This window comes from Poecilia formosa, unplaced genomic scaffold, assembly GCF_000485575.1.
Source record: "Poecilia formosa unplaced genomic scaffold, Poecilia_formosa-5.1.2 Scaffold7, whole genome shotgun sequence".
Taxonomy (NCBI): domain Eukaryota; kingdom Metazoa; phylum Chordata; class Actinopteri; order Cyprinodontiformes; family Poeciliidae; genus Poecilia; species Poecilia formosa.
Genome location: NW_006799946.1, coordinates 2,670,941 through 2,687,129, shown reverse-complemented (window position 1 = coordinate 2,687,129; position 16,189 = coordinate 2,670,941). Strand labels below are relative to the sequence as shown.

Genomic DNA, 16,189 nt, shown 5'->3' with positions numbered 1-16,189 from the left:
AACCGCTGCCAACGCTTCCCGCACAGACCACTTTAAAGAGCGCTAGAAGAGGTTGGGGTTCAACACACAGCTGAAAGCGAGACGTGATCCACTCTTTGGCAAGACAAAGTACTGCACTGTGTAAAACGGGGCCTGTAAAGGAGGAATAAAATGAAAACAGTGTTGTAAAGCAGCAGGATTGTGGCGCTCAGGTGCTTAGAAAAGTGAGAAGAACAAAAAAGAAAAAGTCACTTTTTGAGGTCGGATGTTAAATTTCTTATATTCTAACCCAGAAGGCATTCCCAACTGTGACCTTAAGATGTTTTGATCACATGGTAGTGGGCTATTTGGTTTTGATTTTTTTACTAAACCTCTTTGATTTAGAGTCTTGAATTAGACAGAGAAATGTTCAGCTTTTCATTACTAACCAGATGAGGTTCTCCCCTTTCATTTCATCACACCAGGAGATCACAGAGGGCAACGAGTCCCAAACACATCTGCTGGTTGCCATATGTACCGTTTCAGGCACAGATGGGGGGCTTATCTTTCACCTCTGTTTGTAAATGGCTTGATCTAAGTATTAATATTTCTCTGAGACAGAAGTGAAGTGACATAAATTTGATCAGGTCTGTTCCTGTTTTTGTTTAGTCATTCAAAAATCGAGGACATCTCGTTCCCCTGCTTCTGTCTGGGTCACCAATTCCACAAACTTCATTCAGTGCCTTGTAAACATATTCACAGTTCTATCGATTCGTGGTTTTCAAAAGTGTGCTGTAGATTTGGACTTGTCCTCCTTTCCTCTGTTGCTACCTAAATAAAACCTGTTTCCAATTATCTACAAGTGTCAAACAAAATCCCAATGAAATACATTGTTGTTTTGGGTTGCAAGATGGGGGAGGGGGGGGATGTCAAAATGTTCCAGGAGTGTGAATACCTTCAAAGGTACAATAAGTCAACATTCATCTGCTTTGAACTGTCCTCACCTTTCCCGGCTTTCCTGTTTTTTAATAACGCTCATTTCATCACTCGGATATGCACTTCAGTTCATGCTAACAGTTTAATAACTACCTTGAACATCGCAAACATTTTTTTTTGGTGGCATGACTTGCAATCTTGACATTGTTCACATATCTAGAACAGGTTTTCTTTCACTAACCGTTCAGCAGAACATAAATAGCCTTTACCTGTTTAACATTGTTTGTGTATGTGCACCGACTTGCATGTATTATACTTTTGTTTTCTGCTGTTTTTCTTTTTTATTTTTCTTACTGTAAAAAAAAACAAAAAAAACAAACAGAAAATTGGAGTTCTTGCCAGCACCAGAAATCAGGCTTTCGAGAAAAGCTTTTACTGCTTGTTTGGATCAGAGGCATTTCACCCGTTTAGCCTTGAAGTGACGCTTTTCAGATCCGTTTCTCTTATCCAGTTTTTGGAGACTTGCCTCGCGTGCAACAGAGCACCACTCGCCCCGGTGGATGTTTTGAGTGCGCAAAACAGGTGACTTCCTGACAGGTGATGACTTGTGGTTGTTGGTTTTAGCCCATGCACCTGGGGTTCCCTCAGCAGAGCCACGGAGAGGCAAGCGGTGTTTAGGCCAGCTGATGTTTCTGTGAGTCAAAGGTTTACAGCTGCTTAGCTGGATCTGTTGCCCGGTTCCTGTGTTTAGCTGCACTCTTGCCGCTCAAGTAAACAGTAAAAAGATTGTTGTTACTCCACCGCTCCTTTCTGGCCTCGCCTCACTTCCTCTTTTTTCTTTAATGGTGGGTTTCTCATATTTTAATCAAACATAAATCACTTTGTAGATCCCCCATAAATTATCTCCTGATGCAGAGCTACTTCATTGTGTCGGGGGGGGGGAAAAACCCCCCAAAAAAACTAGAAAGGCATCCTGCAGTCTGTTGTCAATTTAGACCTGGTGGTTGGCATTGAATCACGCTCCTTCTTTGATAACTCGGAGGATCTGGTAACTTAACACCCCCTCTGCCTCACTCCTTGCTTTGGTCTCCTCTGTTTTCCGTCCTTATCATCTGGCCAATAATTTTCCCTACAATTAGGGGTTTTGTGTGGTCGTTTGTGTTCATAATTGAAAACAGCAGTCGTCCCTCCCCAACTTCCGTTTTTTTGTTTTTTGGGGATGTAGATGTTTGACGTTTCAAAAACAATAGACTGGTACTGATTAATTGAGTTTTTAAGAGAATTATAGGGATAATGTTCAGCATTATTTTTGGATTAACATAAAGTAAATGATTAATGAACTCTGCTTGTCTTAAAACAAGCAGTAGCCAATATTCTCAATTAGGTTTGTAATTTAAGCCAAATGACTTCAGGATGAAACAACTAATCTTAAACCTTAAAGTAATTTTTGGCTCAAGATTTCTACATTATCCATCCATATGAAGCCCCTATTAAAATGAGTCTAAGATCTTCAAATCCCTGATAAAACATCAAGTATTTGCGATGTAAAAGATACCACCTTTTAACATACCATATCTTGCATAAGTCAACTAACCAATAAACTTATGCTTCTGAGGAAAACATGTCGATTAAAAGAAGAGCCTTTTTGGATAAGTGTGTAGATTCATGATACTAACTCGTTTAGTTACAGCCTTCCTAGTTAACATCTGTCTTTTAATTATAGGATATTGGATGATGAAGCTGAAATAAAGTTTAAATGGTCTTGTAAAGATGTCTGAATCCTTTAGTTAAAGCCAAATTTTGCATAGAAGTTACAAAGTAAAGCAGTGAACAAACACAGAAAAAGTTTTAAATGGAAAAAAAACAAAAAAAACCCTGAAACTGTTGACGCCCGACAAAGAGGCAAACGGCAACACTGAGGGCGCTGCAGAAACGAGGAGTGGTTGTGTTCCACATGTGACAGTAATCTTCTGAATTTTCCTCTTGTTTTAACCACATTCTAAAGTTCGAAGACCGAAGCCTTTTATTCCAAATAAAATATTCAGGCCTGACAAAAACCTCCTAAAGCCGTGTGGGAGAATGTTCGATAACACCAAACCTGCACTGGAAGATTGTAGCGACAGCATCATGCTGTGGCGTCATTTTCTTCTGATGGAGCCGGGGACTTTGTCGAGATAAATGGAAATATGAAAAGCTCCAAATGTCAGTCAGTTTTAGTCTTGAACTGTCTACTAAAAAAATAAAAAAAAACTAAAGATTAGGAATTAAAACTTTTGCACTCCTGAACTAAATCGTGCGTGTTATATTGTCTATGAGAGTTTTTACTTGATAAATTTGAAGAACATTTGCAAAGTTCTAAGAGCAGACATGAACAAGTTGTGATTTTCCACCTTATAGATACGTGATAGATATTTTTGTGCATTCAATGCAGATTCATTTTATTATCATTCTCTATTGCTCGTTTTTAAAATCAAAATGACGTTTTAAGGGGGCTGCAAACTGTGGGTCCTCTGAAGAGCTTCTAACTGCTTTTATTAAGAGGAAGTCTTTTAAAGTATCAATGTCACCTCAGCAGGCATTAGAATAATGTCTTTCCGTAGCAATGTCATTGTAAATAAATGTTCTCATGTGGTCTAGCATTACTGCTCTAAGTCATACCCGTTGACCTCCATCAGTTAATTACAAAGTCAAGTTATCGCGACTTAAAGCGACTGAAGACCTGCTGCAGCCTCTGGACTTACCCCTAGTAGTGCCTCTGCATGCACACCAAACACAAGTGGGCCAATTATTTCATTGCCATCACTGTAACACATGGCAGTGCTCTGTGTGTATGTGTGTGTGTGTGTGTGTGTGTGTTTCGGGATGGAGGCTAATCACACTGGTTTAGAGGGCCGCTGATGTGAACCAGATGAGGAACTGTACGGCAACCGGCAGAGCTGTAGGACCAAACCAGAGCCGGGCCGGGCGTTCTGTGAAACAACGGCATGTTGCACCCAGGGGGGCCGACAGAGTGACCCGTGCTCACTTTAAATCATCATCTGACAACAAGCGTGACAACCATCCAAATGATGGCAAACATGTTGATGGGATTTCCCTAAACTGTTTTTTTTTTTTTACTATGCATGAGAACTGTTTTAAACAAGAAATTTTTGCCATTTAAAAAAAAAAAAAAAGTTACAGTAATGTTTTTGGAAAACCGTGGATCCGTTTTATATGAGCCGGGCTGCAGCAGCAAGCTTGGCCCTAGGCCCTCTTTGAGGCCTGGCTCAGCTCTGCGTGGCTTTTCTCTCGCCTGGCCGCAAAGTGCATTTCTCTCTCATGCGGCCCCTGACCTCTTGACGCATTTCCTGACCCAGGAAATAGAATTAACACCTCAGTCTGGGCTCCGGGGTCCGCCAGCCTCTCAGCCACAGCTGTGCGTCAGACCCTGTGGACTCGTACAACGCCGGACCTTGAGGAGAAGAGCTTTTTTGCACTTTCTATTTTTACGTCTGTGTGTACCGTTTAAGACTTTCTGCTGCGCCACCTTCAGCCAAAAAAGGATATTTGACCATTTTTGGTTCTATTGCAAAGTCCCGGTTTTCTTAACATTTTTGTTTTCCAACACTTGTGTCATTTGATTATATGTTTAAAGTCAGAAATGTCAATAAATATCTTCCCTAGTGTCATATTAAATCTGACAGATTCATTGCTAGGATATATATTTAACAGGTTAGCGTAACCTCCACTAAACCTCTTCCAAGCATGTACTATCATCCATTTATTTTCTATTTTTTAATCTTATTTCTCTTCTTTTTTTTCTTTTTTTTTGCCTTAAATGTTCTACAGCGTTGTGAAAAAGAATTTGCCCCCTTGCTGATTTGTTCTGTTTTTGCTTCTCCGTCACATTTAGACATCTGAGGTCATCAAAAAATTATATCAGAAAAAGATAACTTTGGAAAGTACAAAATTATCATTTTATTCGTTAAAGGAAAACTCTTTTAGAAGTCCACGATATGTGGCGTTAACATAACTCAGGATTTCAGATGAACATTGCCACCTCCGAATGAACAAAAAGAACAAATTGAAGGTTTTAGAGTGGCCTACGCAAAGTTTGAACCTACATTTTGGCTCATTCCCAGTTATTTTTTTCAGCATTGGAAGCTATGTCATGCTTCATACAAATACTACATCCACAACATCATAAGGTTCTTAAAAGCTAAACTGTGTGTCAACTGATGTGGATCCCACCAGGGCCTGAAGTACTATGTTATCTCAGTGTTCTTTAGAAGAGGAAGTCTGAGGACTCTTTTAAAGTAAAACAAGGGCAAATTGTCTGTTAAATATTTTAGTGAAACTATAAACAGAAGCGACGCATCCCGCAGCTCTGTACTGGCAGCGCTTTATCTGTTTTGTTCATTAGCCGAAGGCCTCAATCGAAGAAGGTGTGTTTCCACACATCCAAAGATTAGCCAGTTCCTGTCTTTAAGCACCCCATATGTTTGCGTTTTAGTCACACATTGCCAGTCTCATGGGAGCTCTTTGAAGCTCACTCCTCCAGAGCAGATCATAAAACAGGCGTATACGTAGTTTTTACAAAGTTGTATCCCAGAACAGTCCTACATCTCCCCGTCCCCCCACCTCCACCACGGCCAACGGCTCACTGCTTCCACCTTGCAACTCAAGTTTATTTACTCATTAGGAGGATCACTTGACTTTGACCATGTTTGACTTTTTAAAAAGCAGACAATTATTTATTTATTTTTTTCCCCCTGCGTTTCTGTGTGGTACACTAATTGTTGTCATACCAAATCACTGACATTTCTGTACAAAGCAAGTGGAGCAATATCTGTTGCATGCAGACAGAAGTAGAAAAGAAGCCATGGCAGCTGGGTCTTTCCATTCCTGACCTTTATTTGCATCTGTAAGAAGCAAAAAAAATAAATAAATAAATGTTAGAGTTCTTTTCCAAGCCACATGTGTATTTTTGCAGGTGTCTTGTACGTAAGAATTCCTAAACAGTCAAAACTGATAAATGCTATAGTACAAAATGCACTTTAGTTGTCCCTCACGTCTTGTACTTTAAGGAGAATAACATTTGTTTATGTGTCTTCATCATTAACATGCCTTTTCGTTCTGTGTGTCACAGTACTTTGAGGTGCCCTTTGACTCCAACATGAACCGAACAAAGAACCGTCCCCTCGTCAGAGGACAGATCAGGTACTTATTTCTCAATTTTTTTCCACATTGGACTTCTGCTTCTTCTTACCTTTATTTCTCGTATTCTCTTAAAATGTACAGGTGTATCTCAATGCATCAAAATTTCATTGGAAAGTTATTTTGTCTCAGTAATTCAACTCGAGTTAAACTCGGAATGGAATCAGTTTTAGGAGTTTTTCCCTGTACTCTCTGTTGGTGAATTTTACATTTAGCACTTTAGCGCTTTTGCTAACTTTGAAAACATTTCGTGCTATTTCCCCTAAATATATATTTTTGATTTCCCCTAAATATATATTTTTCCAGATTCATTCAAAAGTGCTAGTTTTCTTGACTGTCTTGTAAGCTTTTAGTTTAAAAAGGTCATCTGCATTGAAGTTTTGGTTATCTATTGAAGTAGTTAGACGTTTATATTCAGGCTTCTATTTCGAAGACTATTTACGCAGTAGCTCCTTTTTCTCTCATCATGTTCTCCGTTTTTTCCCCCCCATTAACTTTATTTTAAACAAGAAACAAACAGGAACAAAATAAAACCAAGATACAAACATAAATACAATATTTAGATGCGTTATAGAACATGTCAAATATAATGTCAAAATTAAATTGGTGCTCAAGGGCTGTCGACGGCTAAGAGCAGAAATAATTTGAATTGAATTTAGCGCTTTTAGCAGCAGCTTCTGCTAAATACTGTGTTACTGTAGATCTTTGGCCTTTAAACTAATGTTTATTATCAGTGCTTTAGGATTAACACAACTAACATTTGTTTTATTAGCTTAATTAGCTTACTGCTAATGGAAATACTAAAATTCTGTACCTCAGACAATTAGAATAATGCATCAAACAAATAAAAAAAAGTAAGGATAGCCCAGAGAAAAGTTTGTCCTTGTACTGTATTCACTCAATATTTGGTTGGGGCTCCTTTTGCATGAATTACTTCATCGATGCAGTTTGGCATGGAGGCCTGCGGTTGGTATGCATTAAGTCTTGTGTCTTTCGTCATCGTCGAGTATAGTTATACATGGTCATTAAAGCAGATACTAGAACTTTTGGCAGTGTGGACTGGCACCAAGTCCTGCAAGAAAAATCATTATTTCCATAAAGCTTGTTAGTAAAGGGAAGCATAAAATGTTCTTCAGTTTCCTAATAGACAGCTGTGCTGACTTTGAACTTGGTTTAAAAAAAAAATTAAAAATTAAACAGTGAACCAACACCAGCAGAGGACAAACTTTCTTAAATCATCATCATTGTGGAAGCGTCACACTGGCCTAGGACTGCATAATATATTGCAAATTTACTGTTGATGGATTAGTGCACAATATCCATATCTGGAAGAACTAAATCGATGTTAGCTAGTTACTAATGTACAGTACAAAGCATCATAAAAAGCGGTGGGAAAAGGTCAGTTCATTAACAAACTCCAGCTGTCTTGTTCATTGCCAAAACGATAGATGCTGATCAGAAACCACCTTTTCCATAAAACCTTGTTGTTGAGATAGAAATATTGTTTTTTTTTATTATTATTGATTATTTCTTTTCTGGTTTTTAGGCTTTAGCTATACACAAGGAATGTGACAGTTGTTGTCGATGCCCCTGATACTTTCAGTCTGTTGTGACTCTTGAATGGGCTTTTGCTCCACAATCCTCTTAAGGCTTGTGGACCGTTTTTACTATCACACTTTTTTCCTTCCACTCAACTTTTTTTATTTTTAAACTTAGCACTCAGTGAAAAAACACTTTATTTTACAATCACATTGTCTTTTACTCTCCTTATGGAGGGTGTCTACGGCTGTCTGCTGGAAAACGGTCAAAATAACATGGGAAAAAAAAAATCAATTTGAAATCTTCAATTACCTGAATTTTTCGATGATATTCTCTTTTGTCCTGAGATGCACCTGTTTAATGGAACACTGTGTAGGAGGCGTAACATGCAGCAGCTGAGGAGCCTTGTTTGGACTAGGCCACCCAGGTTCTGTTTAGTGTTTGGTGGTGAATTGTGACCAAAATGCGTTTGATGTCTATGTCTGGTGTGTTTGCAGTTAGATTTGCACTGATGACTGATGAATAGCTGTTTGCTGACTTATTAGGGTGTTGTAAGAGGAATAAACAGATGTGAGGAGTTAGTTGTGCCCTAACCCACAACTCTCTTGTTTAGATGTAAGATCACTTTTATAAACCTGTCGTGTTGCCTTTTGCCCACAGATTTTTCCCAGGGACTGGATACATATCAAGTTATATCTAAGCAGCTCATATTTAAGTAATCTGCACAAAAGTCCTAATGGGATATTTTCAGTGCTTACAGGTGGTCATGTAAAATATTTTGTTTGTGTAAACATTTTTCCTTGAACTTTTCTCTAACAAGAGAAGTTATTTATATATCTGTCTGTGAATCTGAGCAATCAGCCTTTCCTCCTTTGTGTCACACATGCAATGATGTGTGAAGACAAGGGAGCATATGGGTTGGCTGACGTTCCTGTCAAACAAGCCATTCTTTCGCCACATTCTATGGGTTTAATCTCAAAGTCAGAAGAAGTGTGGAAATTGCTTCAGCTATCTTGCACATCAGAACAGGCAAGGAAGAAATGTGGGAGAATATTTGTGTTGCGGGACCGTAATTCTCTTTACCGTTGTCTAAGTGATATAGATATGAAACACTACAAATAATTTGGTCTAATCAGATTTTTTTTTTCTGTAAACAGACATCTGTCCAACAATCCATTCATTCAGCCGTCTGGGCAAAATCAGTGCATTTGGCTTTCTGTCCATGTGCCCATTGATGTCTCAATTTATTGCTAAAAAATTCATTTATTTATTGAGAGTTATTTCTTTCCATCCACCCATTCATCCATCCATCCATCCATTAATTCCATTCTTCTGTCTGAAACATAAACCCTCTTTGTTTTTTCTTCAGTGGCAGGAATATGGGTCATATTTTTATCTTGAAATTTTTCTCAAGCAAAGGAGTCTTAAAATCTTAGTCTGAAGAAACATCCCAGATCTGTTTTACCCTCCATCTTGACTTTAGGCTAACCGTTGCTGTCGGTTTGCTTCTAATCCATCTGTGCTTCTAAACTTAGCCTGCATGGTTTATACTGACCAGTGTTCTCCCACCTTTTTTAATTGCATTATATTTAGTTGCAAGTTTTAGAATTGTTTTGGATGTAGCTTAAGAGCAATTAGCAGCTTTTTGCCACGTAAACATCTTACACGTTTTCCGTGTTCTTGCTTCATGTTTGAATTTCAGGCCTTAATTGGAGCCAAACAAACTTGCCACCACTGCTTCCTCCTGATGTTTTAAATGATGATTTTTTTTTTCTTTTCCGTCTTCTTTTTGCTAAACTGTCAGCATCAGGCAGCAAACCCACCTCTGACCAAGTGACGCACCTCCTTCCCCGACCCCCAGCTGCTGTCAACAGCTCATAGGCAGCCTGAGCGGCTCCACCTCAGGCCACATGAAGCAGCCACAACACCACTGATCACATTAATGCTCTTATCTCACTGCGTGGCCACCACACCAAAAATAAGGACCCTGTTTGCTTTTTGAAGAAGAGGCCTGCGTTTGGTCAAGATTTTAATCTCCCCTCTCTGTAATTTACGGATCAGTTGGTGCTGAATTTGAACCAGGCCTTACCATGGCTGCTGCTGACGAGGAGGAGGAGGAGAAGGAGGAGGAGGAGGAGGAAGTTGTCTTCATCCAGCCAGCAGGCTGAGCTGCTGCGGTTTTTCTCAGCCCGTTTTGATCTCTGGCACGCTCCTTCATCTCGCCGAGGCCACTTTTTTTTTTCTTTTTTTTTTTTTTTATCCCTGATGAGCTCTTATCAGATGAGTTTCCTCTTAAGCTCCCGTTTTGAGACGCAGCCATGCTGGCTCTTGGCCCCTGTGGGTCTGTTTGTGTCGGTGCTAAATTCGTGCGGCTCTCGTCGTCTTATCTTGTGTTTCCACAAGCTTGCGAAACTTTATCATCCTTTAGTTCCCAGGATAGCGACGGGCTCTTCCCTGAGCTCAAATCTTTGTAATTTAACTTTTCTTTTTAAGCTTTTGTCTTGTACGTGTTTATCTCGCTGATTTAACTGATTTGTTTTTCTTTCTTTTCTTTTCTTTTTTTTTTTCTCTTCTGTTCTTATCAGCCCGCTACATGCCGTGTCATTCGCTCTGGCCTGTGGCATTCCTGGAGTTGCTCTTCTCACGCTGGCAGTAAACCCCTTAACAGGCTTCCTGGGCGCCTTCAACATCTTTCTGTACACCTGCTGCTACACGCCGCTCAAGAGGCTCAGCATCGTCAACACCTGGGTGGGAGCGGTGGTCGGAGCAATACCCCCTGTGATGGGTTGGTGCGCTGCCACAGGCAGTCTGGATCCAGGTACAAGTGTAACGCCTATTCTTTCCCCTCCTTGCTTTTCGAACAGCTCCTTTTCTTTCGAGTTTGATTGCTTTCAGAGACGCATTGATCGCTGGTTTCTCAGCAATGCTGCGAGTGTTCTCGTTTTCTGTCATCGTGTTTAACCAGAGGTTCATTGAGGTTTGATAAATGGAAGACATGTTACTTCCAGCTAAGAAACGCTTAAGTGTGTCATTTAGAAGACGCATCAAATGTGTCATATGTGGTTCAACATCGCTGAGAGACCCGACGGTCAGTTTTATGCTGCATGTTTACGCTGAGCCTTCATTTTGTTTATGAAGGTTTTAAGGACAGAGAATTTAAATTGAATTTAAACACAGCAGAATTTTTTATTGTGAAGTCATCTCTTCATTAATTCAAAGATTTATCCTAAAACTGCTTGAAGGGGCGAATTTCTGTAAAATTGACAAGGATTGATTCTTTAGTCCTTCAACCACTCAGCTGCTGTGCAAACCTCTTAGGTTGGACCTAACGCCGCCTTCGAGGACAAAAGCTCCTCCTCCGAACTGCAGTATCCAAGCTTGCTTGATTGTGCAATAAAATGATACTATGTGACTGGAAAACACAGAATACTGCCCCTTTAAAGCAAAGTCAAACATTTACATGATTGGTTCTTGATCTCAGTAGGTTCTGTAGTTCTGTTTGAACCCTCGACAGGATGTGGAAACCAAGTGACTCATTAGACCACACAAATGTTGACATGGTGGGGAGAGCGCGGTGAAAGTTTTCTTAGTTGTCTGTGCTTTTAAACTTCAGATTTCAGTCAAAGTTAACAACATTTACTGTCAGCCAGAAGATGTTTCCTGAAAAAAAAAAACAAAGGGGAAGAGAAACCCAGCGGGGAATTTGCATTTAATGTTTGGGTTTAAAAAGGTCGTCGTACGGTGACATTAGTCAGACATGTGTCTTCTGAAAGCCAAGTGCATTTTGTCTTGATACAACATAAAATGATTGCATTGCGACATCTGGTATTCAAAGTTGGACAGTTATTTTATTTGATTTTGAATCCCTTTGTCTTCCCTCCTTCCCCCCTGACCCCCACCAGGTGCTTTCGTACTGGGCGGCTTCCTCTACTGCTGGCAGTTCCCGCACTTCAACGCTCTCAGCTGGAACTTGAGGGAAGACTACTCGCGCGGCGGCTATCGCATGATGTCCGTCACTCACCCGGGCATGTGCAAGCGAGTGGCCCTGCGCCACAGCCTCGCCCTGATCCCGCTGACAACGCTAGCGCCCGCGCTGGACATCACCACCTGGAACTTCCCCGTCGTCTCCTTACCCATCAACCTGTACATCAGCTACCTAGCCGCCCGCTTCTACTACCAGGGGGACCGCAACAGCGCCCGCAAGCTCTTCTTCTGCAGCCTGTGGCACCTGCCCATGCTGCTGCTGCTGGCGCTCACCTGTAAGAAGTACAGTCGGAGTCCGGGGGACGCGGCGGCGCCTCTGACCCTCGTACCGTCTGCGAAATAACCGGGACCCTCCTTTTAACCGCAGTACTCCTGGGTGGAAAGATGTTTGCTGACACACTGCTTTACAGAAAACACACCAAGTTGCAATCTTTTAATTGTGTGTTCTGTAGTTATGTATATTTATTCTTAAAGGGTCCCACCAGTTCTTGTGTCTTATATCTGACTGAGAAATGACTGTACTGTTTACACCGCTCTCACGGAAAGCCTCAGCCTCTGCAGCTCGTTAAGGTGGAAACCATGTTGTCACCGGGTTTTTAGGAAGTGGTAAAACAGGACAGACGCGATGATGACATGTTACTTGACAGTAAATAAACCTCGTTTTCCTTTGAAACAAAAAGAAAATGTGTATGAGGTTTAACTTCATAAACCTGCTTTAAGGGATCATTTATCCCCCTTTGGACAAAAGGGCAGCTATCCTCAACCAATAAATATAGAATGATTGTAACTATGTGTTCTGTGTCATGTGTGATGAACTCCTTGACGTCAAGCATGTAGCACACTCCTATCAAGCGGAAAAACAAAGCAGCTCATTAGGTGACGCTGCCCATTATATTTGGATTCAGGTTTCGGCTGTAAACCCCGATGGATACGCTCACTTTAAGCTCAAATCGTCCGCTCTATTTAGCAGGCCACCCCTTACACCTGTCATTCAACATGTGCTCCATTTCCACCAAAGTTTTGGGTGTTTGGTTACATTTCCATCGCCGTGCTCAGAGCCGCAGACAAGCGCCTCCTTACTCCCCCGTCCCCCCAGCGGTACCGCCACCCTCGCTCCATAAAAACCGGCAGGATTTAGCCAAGGCCGAGAGACGTGAAACGGCTCGATGTCCTCGTAAAGTGTCTGACCGGATGCGGAGTTTCATATCAGAGGGTGGGAGCGGAGCAGGCCCGAGCCAGCTGTTACGGCCGGATAAGAAGTATGCGGAGAGGCAGAATGTTGTAGGGCACCTCAAAGGCTCGACGTGATGAGTCCTGACGGGGTTTATAGCGCGCGGGGGAATCTCCTTGTTTAGATCTACGTGTTGTGGTGTCGCTGCATATTTCTGGCTTGCACACGGGAGCTCAGAGCCATTCCTTTTGAGAAGTGAAATGTCTCTCCTACCCTGGTGGTAAGGTAAGATTTTAAATTATCAGTAATAAGATGTCATTTTGAAAGCCTAAACTTCATCGACAAGACAAAAATGCTTAAAAAAAAAAAAGGCAACTTTAATGTATTTTTAATCAGTTTTTATAACACAAAGAAGTGAATACGTATGCCATGGTGGGGGGGAAAGTGAGTTTAAAATGTTAAATTTATGAAATGCAGTCTCAATTATATGTGGAACATCTATGAGCACAATTAAGTTTTGCCACAGTTTCTCAGTTGAATTTAGGTCTGGACTTTGACTGGTCCATTCTTCCATTTATTAATTGCTTAGTTTACACCATGTAACTGTGACATGATGCTGCCACTACCGTGTTCCACTATGAGGATGGCGTGCTCAGGATGATGTGCAGTGTATGTTTCCTACGGAACTGTTTTATCTAAAGGCCAATAGTTTAGGTTTGGTCTTGCACATGCTTTCACATTTTCGTGAAAGCATGTGCAATATACAATTTTGTGGAAAAATTTCCAAGGGATGTGAATATTTTTACAAGCTTCTCAAGTTGAGATAAAAAAAAAAAAACAGTTTTCTGTCCACTGGGGGAAACTAAGGTGCAACATGAAGAAATATGAACATAAAGTATTCATGTTTGTAATAAAAAAAAAGTTTGTTTTTTTTTAAATGATGTTGAAATGAAGAATGATCAGATAAAGCCTTAGTAAATTCATTTGTGCTTTCATGTTAGCTTTAAAATCTTTAAATTGTTTTAGAAGGATTTTAAGCTGAGATATATAAACTGTATAACTAGACAAAAGCAAAAAAAAAAAAAACATTTCCAGTATATTTAAAATATTTAATTTGAGTTAAATTTTCTGAATCCTTTAGTCCAAAACAAGCATTGTAGAACTTTATGAATAAAATGTGCAACTGTAAAAGCGACATATCTGCAGATGTGTGGTAACATCAGCTGAGTTTCCAAACCGGATTGGAGCTTTAGGGAACTAAATAAAGGTGGAATGGTGATGCCATTATAAGGAAATGTTATGTGGCCAAACCACAACATTTCCAGTTCGATTCTTCAGTGCAAATCTTTTATGGCGACACGATGATCAAACCTGGTTTTAAAAACGTTCTGTTCCCACCAGGTTTAATCCCATTATTTCATTTTTAATTTTCCTATAGTGACTCAACAGAAAAAGTCTGACCCAGAAGAAACTATATTAAACAGACGGTGAAAGAAAAACACATTGAATTACTTATTTTCAGTTTGGAGATGGAGTAGAACTTTATTTTATTGAAGGGGTTAGGGGTGATTTCCTGCCACACTTTTCAGATTACATTTGTACAAAAATGCTGAAAGCAATGTGTTCTTTTCCTTCTACTTTCCACAGTTAAACACTGTTGATGTGATGGACCCATACGTCCTAGTTAAATGTTTTATCTTAATGTGTCGTTCTTCTGACTCAATAGTATTTTTTGTTGTTGCTGTTGTTGAGAAAATACACCTGAAATAAGAAAAAAACAATGAACCAGAATAGAAACATATCACACAATTATTCATGACCACAGTTTCAGATCATGCAACTTACTTTGAAATTTAAAGTCGGATTTTAAATCAACCACAGGAAACGTTTGCAGCATTGGCGGGTCACTGCTGTTTAATGCACGTTTGTCATGGGAAGTGGTGGTTAGGAACGAGAGTGAGAGAAATAAAGTTTTTACTTTAAAGATGATGATAAATTAATATTAAGTCAGTGCGCCAGGAAATGCAGAAAAGAGATTTTAACTTTTAACTCTCAACACCTCTTTCTGTCTTCAGAAACATATAAACAGTGCAACAAATTCCCTGTCACATAAGCAATGTATCGATGTCATGAAATATAGAAGTTTGGTTTATAAAAGTAAAGTTGGAATGATGGCATAACATGAACAAGATGTTAATAAAATGTTGTATTTGTCAGGGGCAAAGAAATTGAGACAAATGTCTTCCTTTGCTTTAATCAGCTAATTTTATATGTGTGTTAACTGGTAAATAAATACACTATCAAAAAGAAATGGGGTGTGAAATTTGAGCTGTTATTTTTACTTGTAAAAAATAGTTTTTCTTTTTAATTGTGATGTTCAAAACTAATGAAATTCCAGCAATTTTAAGTGTTCTACTTAAATGTACCTCCAGATGTTGGTTCAGTCGATTGCTGTGTACGGTGTGTGACGTCCAGCAGTAGGACGGTGTGGCTCATATTCTCATGTGGATTGTATTACGAATAAATGTAGCAAACGTTGACAATTGTCATTGTGGCCAAGAAGGTTTTTGCACTGGAAGAGAGAGGGGGCGCTTATCCAGCTTTAACTAATTTAGAGTCAAACTTTTTGTACTTGCTCGTTGTGAGGCAGTCATTTCAGAGAGCAGCACGTCCTCTGGTTGTCAGGGGAAAAGGGTTTATATTCCATTTTTTTATTTTATTTTATTTTATTTTTAGATTTTAAACATTTATTGCTATTTCAGACAACTTAATTCGGCTGCTTTGGAGAATCCAGCTGAGGTGTAACACTAGCTCTGTATCCAGAAAACAGGTCTTTTAAACTATTAAACATTTATGTTTTAAATTCACAATTAAAAAGATGATTATGTATTCAGAAATGTTCTTATTCTGTGTATGGACCTCCTGGAGATCATACACATATTTGTTTATTCATTCAAAAAAAAAAAATACAAATACAAATAAATACTTATTGTCTGTTTCTAAAGTTCAAGTCAACAAAAACAGAACAGTTAGAATCAATTTTATTTGAGTAATTATTTTTAATGAATTATTAGTGACAATTACAATGTCATTTTACTAATTATGTTGAGTAAGTACACTTAAAATAACTAAGTCATCTGAGTTTATTTTAGCTGTTAAGCTTTCTTACGTCTTTATCTGGATCGAAATCTAGATCATTAAATGTTTGCAAATTGGTGAACCAGTTAATAATTCCAAATTATGTTTTTATTAGTGTATAATTAGTGACAGCTGTAGGTAGCGTTTGATTTGCATTCTAAGCGTTTGCCTGCTTTTGTTGCTTAAAAAAAAATCGGGTTATTTTGTTGTTAGCAAAGCAAAGTCAAACAACATGTGTAGACAAGTCAAAATAAACTGTTAGGTTTC

General features: G+C 39.5%; 1 protein-coding gene across 1 annotated transcript in view; it reads left to right on the top strand.

The window, feature by feature from the left end:
- Positions 1–12,403, top strand: part of cox10 (cytochrome c oxidase assembly factor heme A:farnesyltransferase COX10) — a 32,947-nt gene extending 20,544 nt beyond the window's left edge. Inside the window, exons 5-7 of the mRNA XM_007571398.2 lie at positions 6,023–6,093; positions 10,215–10,447; positions 11,532–12,403. Of these exons, the coding sequence (XP_007571460.1) occupies positions 6,023–6,093; positions 10,215–10,447; positions 11,532–11,956 (729 nt within the window). The 3' untranslated portion in view covers positions 11,957–12,403. The remainder of the gene's footprint in view (positions 1–6,022; positions 6,094–10,214; positions 10,448–11,531) is intronic.
- Positions 12,404–16,189: the final 3,786 nt, after the last annotated feature.